Source organism: Mizuhopecten yessoensis, unplaced genomic scaffold, assembly GCF_002113885.1.
Source record: "Mizuhopecten yessoensis strain PY_sf001 unplaced genomic scaffold, ASM211388v2 scaffold11093, whole genome shotgun sequence".
Taxonomy (NCBI): domain Eukaryota; kingdom Metazoa; phylum Mollusca; class Bivalvia; order Pectinida; family Pectinidae; genus Mizuhopecten; species Mizuhopecten yessoensis.
The window spans coordinates 651,325-658,941 of NW_018408876.1; the positions used below are offsets into that span (position 1 = coordinate 651,325).

The 7,617-nt window shown below is 35.3% G+C and overlaps 1 protein-coding gene across 1 annotated transcript; it reads right to left on the reverse strand.

Moving 5' to 3' along the window:
* Positions 1-1,407: 1,407 nt before the first annotated feature.
* LOC110465612 lies at positions 1,408-6,713 on the reverse strand. The gene is made up of 2 exons (XM_021521557.1): positions 6,507-6,713; positions 1,408-3,264 (listed from the first exon to the last, which is right to left on the reverse strand). Exon 2 carries the CDS (start codon positions 3,170-3,172, stop codon positions 2,258-2,260), a length of 915 nt encoding a protein of 304 aa, XP_021377232.1. The 5' UTR covers positions 3,173-3,264; positions 6,507-6,713; the 3' UTR covers positions 1,408-2,257.
* Positions 6,714-7,617: the final 904 nt, after the last annotated feature.

Here is a 7,617-nt window from a genome sequence, read left to right on the forward strand (position 1 = left end):
AAATCCTTAATTCTACTGACTATCGTAATTAAATCCATAATTCTACTGCCCGTCCTACTTAAATCCTTAATTCTACTGACTATCCTGCTTAAATCCTTAATTCTACTGACTATCGTAATTAAATCCATAATTCTACTGCCCGTCCTACTTAAATCCTTAATTCTACTGACTATCCTGCTTAAATCCTTAATTCTACTGACTATCCTAATTTAATCCTTAATTCTACTGACTATCCTACTTAAATCCTTAATTCTACTGACTATCCTAATTAAATCCTTAATTCTACTGACTATTCTAATTAAATCCTTAATTCTACTACTGACTATCCTACTTAAATCTTTATTTCTACTAACTATCCTATTTAAATCCTTAACTCTGCTGACTATCCTACTTAAATCCTTAACTATACCAACGATCCTACTTAAATCCTCAATTCTACTGACTATCCTACCTAAATCCTTAATTCTAGTGCCTATCCTACTTAAATATTTAACTCTACTAACTATCCTACTTAATCCTTAATTCTAATGACTATCCTGCTGAAATCCTTAATTCTACTGACTATCGTAATTAAATCCATAATTCTACTGCCCGTCCTACTTAAATCCTTAATTCTACTGACTATCCTAATTAAATCCTTAATTCTACTGGCTATCCTACTTAAATCCTTAATTCTGCTGACTATCCTAATTAAATCCTTAATTCTACTGACTATCCCAATTTAATCCTTAACTCTACTGACTATCCTATTTAAATCCTTAATTCTACTGGCTATCCTACTTAAATCCTTAATTCTGCTGACTATCCTAATTAAATCCTTAATTCTACTGACTATCCCAATTTAATCCTTAACTCTACTGACTATCCTATTTTAATCGTTAACTCTACTGACTATCCTACTTAAATCCTTAATTCTACTGACTATCCTATTTAAATCCTTAACTCTACTGACTATCCTACTTAAATCCTTAATTCTACTGACTATTCTACTGAATTTCTTAACTAACATAATAATTATGAAACAAAAAATGATATCGAACAAAAGAATTGTTACGAAAATGCTGAATAATGAAAATGAAAATAGCGAAAATGAGAATGATTTAAAAAATAAAATAAAAAGGGAACTCAAATTATAAATGTTATTTAAGTAGGTGTGCGAGGTGGCAAACCAAACAAAGGGCATTACATGGAGGTTTTACTGTTGAGTAATTCTGATAAAGACTGTGAGTTAGGGGAAGTCAGATAGTGTTTCGTAGCTGAGTGTTGGTAAAATGTGTACACGCCAATGTATACAAGTAAACTTTGAGTAAATCTGTGATAAAAACCTAAATGTTTAAAAAAAATAGTCAGAAACAAATTGTAAACAATAGTTTTAATAATGAAGAATTCGATATAAAGCATATTTTATTCTATTTATAGTTCTTATTTTCGCTTCATCAACGGACTCAACTTGCCTACAGTATCCATGGCGATCAACATATGTACAAATCCGGAATGATAATTTAATCACAACTATGGTATCTGTAGGATAGTGTTGCACATTCAATCTCTCTAGTAATACCAAGGGAGGTAACTGCTAAATCCAAAGTATTTCCGTACGTCCCACCGTCCGCACAGTTGTCCATTCCATGACTCCCTACTGTGTAAGCAGAGTCTAGAAAAAATCACGTTTATAGTTAATTAAATAAACTATTCCAATCACCCGGAAATTTGTCACGATAACTATATTTGGGCATGACAAATGAATATAATCCACGTTCGTTCCTAGTCCAGAATAGCACTTTAACACTATAAAAAAATGTTAAGGATCCTTGTACCGAAAAACTGAACTCGTGCTTCGAACTTTTTCGGGATGGCTACAGCTTTGATGAATCATTTCTCTTTAAACTTAAAAAGATCAAATAACTGTGTTTAGAGTGTTAAACACACACTGGATCCGGACAAGGGTTCGAGTCCCGGATTCTGATCATTATATTGTAACGATGTTCTACTGAGCTATATGGTCAACAGAAGTATCGGTTTACGTCGGGCTAGAGTTAAAGCTGAAATGAAAATAAGGGGAGGTTACCGTATATAGTACATTCTCTATTGTTTCCTTGCAGGGTCCTGGTAGAAGGATCCTTAACGCCAGGCGATAGTGAATACCCAAGTGGTGCTTCATGAAGTACAATAAGGGAACGATATACCACTAGCCTTAGCACATTACTAACAATTCATCCCGGGTTTAGTTAGGGATAACGTCAGACCACAGTATACACTAAAACACTATTCCCCGTTCTTTCATGAATGCCTGTAACTTCAGCGTGAGTTTGGGTCTAACTTCTTTAATGTTCCTCGATGGTTTATGCAGCGATCCGATACTGTTGACGATTTGTTTGACGTCAGGAGTGGATTCTGGTGAGCCAGGCTTCCCCTGATAGAAAGGCGACAGGGATCCCTCCAACTGAGCGTACCGGGGGTCGGCAGTCACTCCAGGAACGTTGCCGCCATATTTTGAAAATTTGTTCCGTTTAACCCACGATTTACTGGAAGAATCATCGTCCGATCGTGGCGTTTGATTAAAGGACGCCCCACGTGAGAGTGGCCTTGAATTAAACTGAGATTTCTCTCTAAGTGCCTTAAATAAGGCCTGTTGACTGTTGGCGCGTGCTGGTGTACTGGTCCGGGGCTGTGTAAGGTCTGAATGTTGTTTGTGTAAAGATGTTGGTACGAACGATACTGTTTTGGACCTTGTCAACGTGGGCGTTGTCCCGTCCTCAATGTCGTGACTTGTGTCCTGTGTCCGGCGTAACATCCGGGGATCCAGACTGAGTCTGGCTTTGTCGATTTCTGATTTGGCTGGACGTGCTACGTCATTCGCTGACAGACTTCTATGATGTGACTGTAGCTGTTGACGCGCTAGTGCCATCTTTTTCTTGTATTTGTCTGAAAACATCCTCATTTCGTAAGCATTCTTACTCAAGTATTTGTACCTTTCCTTTCCAATATCAAAAAGTCTAGATTTAAACATTCGCTCTTCAGTGACGTTTTCTGGTAGTTTACCGATCCTTGAAGCAGCGTCGTTAAGTGAAACGTCTTTCATGACCCACTCTTCGATCTCCTTCATGGCGTTTGACTTCTTGGCCAGAAGTCGGGAGGCCACCACCTTGGACTTTACCGGCTTGGGATGCATGTTGTCTGCAATGGTTTACTGTATACACGGTAAGTTACACTGGTATCAGCCCCAAATCCGCCATTGAAATCGGGATCATAACTATCAGACGCCTGAAAAATGAAGCGAATTTTCAATTGTTATTTTTCTTTGTGGAAGTAGCATGTATCGATCTTTGCATAGTATATAACGCTGTTCGTTTGTTTGCAAGCGGAAAATGCATTATGGAACATTAAGTTCGTTGATAGATAGACAAACAGTGGAACTAATTGAAACATACCTGATGATGTTCAACAATAAATATACAAACAACCACAGAAATCGATAGATTGACAGGATTGAATACTTTAAGCAGAAACATACTTTATTTCATAACGAGACAATGGTGTAACTATTTTGAAGGATTGATGTCACATTATGCGTTGATGCAAGCATTTTGTTTATCTCTGTCTAAGTATGTGCACGGTTCGTAGAACACACACTTAACTCATCTATTAATTTGAAATCAACCAGTTCTCCCCTAATTTGAATTTCATGTAATTAAGCAGTTACACTCACGTCCTTTTATCACATACCTGTTGAATCTTGTTATAGTAATACAAGCAATTGTCAGACCATGAATTACAACGTTCAGTATTGCACATGTGCAACACGGAATGTACCTACTAGCCGGAACTACTTTTCATGGGAATCCCCTTGACATGGCGAACTGAAAAGTTCCGGGTTTTTGCAAAATATGTCAAAGTTTATAAAATCTTTGTATCGATCTCTACCAAATACGGAAGGTATGTGATAAAAGCAAGACCACACTAACGAATCAGAAAGCACTCATTTATTGCACAGACGAATATATTCACTCGTGCGCGGACAATAGTTTAAGCCAATTTCGATGTCCAACTGTTAGGGCTCTAGCATAACTGAAGAGTTCTTGAAGGACGAAACAGCTGTATGATGCAGGGTAGTTAATTTTTGGCTGACTGTGTCTAATTACCAAATTGTATAGGCGCTATAACCTATGTATAAGTTAGGTTCATGTTTCAACTATATCATCAATATATTAGCCTGATGAAAATTAACTTTCATATATTTTTTGGCAAATTTCTTATTTGATATAGAAATCAACTGGAAAGAAACTGCCTTTTCAAATAATAGCGTATATCCTTAACAATTTTGAAAGTTGCTCAAGCTGAACATGCACTGACATAAATCATTATATTGTGAATCTCTGCACTAAGTTATACGTTTTATACAGTGTTCGTGGTTAAAATTTTAATTAACCTAGGATTACCTTTGTTTATTATAATTTATCATTCAGTTTAGTTTGAACTAAATATTGTTTGCTTATCATTTCATGAATGTACTAAATATTACCTGTTTAGTTCTATTGTCATTTGTGCACTAAGTGATGCTTTGTTTTGTTTATCAATATATAGTAATGCACTAAATATTACTATTTATAATTCTAGTGTTACTTTCAGTATTGGGGCAAATACATTATATTGTTTAAAAATATATTTCTCAACTAAATATTATTTATTATTTTATTAATACACCAAAAAAATATGTATAGTTCCATTATCATTCTCTTTACTGTGTAGTACTTAATCTGTATGACAATGTCTGCACTAAGTGATACTTTGTTTATATTTACATGTATAATGCACTAAATATTTTCACCGTGCTACGTACACCACTGTTCTTAATTATATTTCAGTCACTGAATTAAAGTATTACTTTGTTTATAATTACATTATTGTGACATATTTCATTTGTATCATCTATTGATATTCTGTTCGCTATGCAGTATATATGTATGTGGTTTTAAATGATGTTTTCATTCACTGCCAAAGTGTTACTCAAATAATCAATATAATGTACATTTAATATTTCTTTTACCGTTACATTGTAACTCTTTGAACTAATGAGTAAATTGTTAATTACTATATTTCACTCACTAAACTAAGTATTACATTGTCATTTCTCATGACACAGAAATGGCGATAATTTCAACAAGAAAAGAAAGTGAAAGAAAGACGAATGTTGAAAGAAAGCCCTCCTGTGAAAGGACAATACATTGTAAGGGGGATGATCCCAGGGCTCCTCAACCCTGGCATCCTCCGTAATTACTTGCTGAGGAAGTAAAATATTTGAACATAAAAAAGATAATTTGAACAAGTGACAGATATGAACATTTGTGATAAATTAAAAACTACCTCTGGGAGTTGCGGTTAAGGAAACCCGATTAGTTACCATTTAAAATTAAATTTATATTATTGTTTGGATTTTATTTTGATGAAAATGGAACTCTGACTTGCATACAAAACTATTCTAAAGATAAATGTCCCTGTTTTCTCCGTTTTTAAATATCCTACTATAACCGCACAGACAATGCTACGATAGTGAGACGTTTAAGATGGAAGAAAAATGAGATTTGTAAAAGTACGTTTTCTTAATTGAGAATTCAGCTCATATGTAATCATTTTGTCTAAACAGCACAATCATCATCTAAAAATACATAAAATATGCCTATAATGTCGTTAAGAAGTAAACATTAGGAAAAAAATGTCTTTCGGGTTTCGATGTAGTTAAAGTGATGTAGAAATAACCATCTGGTTTGTTGTATACGGTTTTATGATTCACTGAGACATAAACTGATATGTACTTTTAAAAATATTGAACATAATAAAGATCAGATAGCATGTACAACCCGGGATTCAAAATGACCATATTTCAAAAATAATCATCTTAATCCAAAATATTCTATATAACAAAGGGAATTCAGGACATCGCTGAATCCTAAACACTACTCTAATTCATGTTATATAGGGTATTCTCCTGTGTGCTCTACAGACAACTGGGTTACGATTTGTCGTGTTTTGTTGTTTACACTACAGAAGATGTCGGAGATGAAATGTACTTAAGTTGTTTAAGTTATTGTATTCGGTCGTAATATGCATGTATACTTGTATACATAACTACAATATGTAATGGGGGTCGAATTGGGATATATTTTACAACCAATACGATATATAGCGTTGAGGGTTATGAAACGTTCGCGCTACTATATTATATTACGTCATTAAATGTCATTATCATTTTCACCAATAAAAAAATATTGATATTATCATCTTGTCTTTTTCCCCAATTGTTAATTGTTTACATATTTTAAATGATAGATTAATCACGGACAATGTTATTGCATATCAACATCACCGTGTTTGTTTTGAGCAAACGTTAATATCGATACATGTCAGACAAACGACGTGTGAAGCAGATCAGATGCTAATGCCGTTTAATAACGAAACAAAATGACAGTGATGCATATTTTCAACCGAATTTCAATGGTTTTACTTACCTGTCGTTGTTGCTAGGGTTATTCTCCCTCCTTGTAACTATTTCTGGACGTGGTTTCTACCTCCAACAAGGCAGTGCCATATCAAATGTGCCTGTATTTGTCCAAACTGATCAAAAGTCACTAATGAATTACACGGACACTTCATATTAAAGAGATATTAAATACAAGACGTGAATCACTGCCCGTCTGTGACCTCCAACAGCACTCCTTCCGCTGCCTCTGAACGGGAGGCACACAAAGCCAGCGGCGATCCTTTTGTTAATAATTAACCAAGAATCGCGCTCGAGCGCGCAAGAACATTGCCATCCACAGAACAATGCGGGTATATGGCTTACCATTACCTGTCCGATGTAGACAAGGCCTGCTAAACAATTAACGATCGCACCAAGCCTGTTCTAGACTCAGTGGGTCATTTGACGTTTTGAATCGTGGTGCATTTATCAAGATCGTGTTTTAAAGGATAATTTTTAATGAAGTTTTTTTATCTGATGATATGTCATGATTTGGAAGTTTTGGAATTCAAAAACAGACTGTGTGGGTTCTTTTGATTATATATTGCGCAAAATCCATGTACATACTCAAGTAGAAATGTAACCGAATGTATAATTGCAACAGGTGTTTGGGTATCTTAATCAGATAACCGACCATTGGCAACATTATCATAAACTGTCTGGTTAAGGTGATGCAAGGGTTCATCGTGTTCTACAATAGAGACTGGTCCGTATATCAATAAGAAATACTCGATATCCCTTTATTATGTTCATTTTTTTGCGGTTTGGGTAGACTCTAAAGCTGGTAGTTGTTATTTCCTTTAAGGGTAAGCGTAACGACTGGTCCACATGTTCTCAGTATAATGTGACCAGTAGCAATACTATACTGGGTGCCTTCAGCAAAGAAATTCAGTGAGGTAGCACTCTAAAGCCGGCATCAGATCCGCGCTATCGCAAGGAGCCAAGTACACCAATACACCCTACCTCCAGTACACATACACACAAGCACCCATATATTACACATATGATGGCACATCCTTAAATGGCATTAGCTGGTTAAAGATGTTAAACAAAATATAACTAAACCTAACAGTAGCCTTGATAGCAACAATTGTCAACTT

Bases quoted from the DNA above. Each gene is read 5' to 3' on its own strand.
- LOC110465612 (XM_021521557.1), bottom strand. From the start codon at position 3,172: ATGCATCCCAAGCCGGTAAAGTCCAAGGTGGTGGCCTCCCGACTTCTG.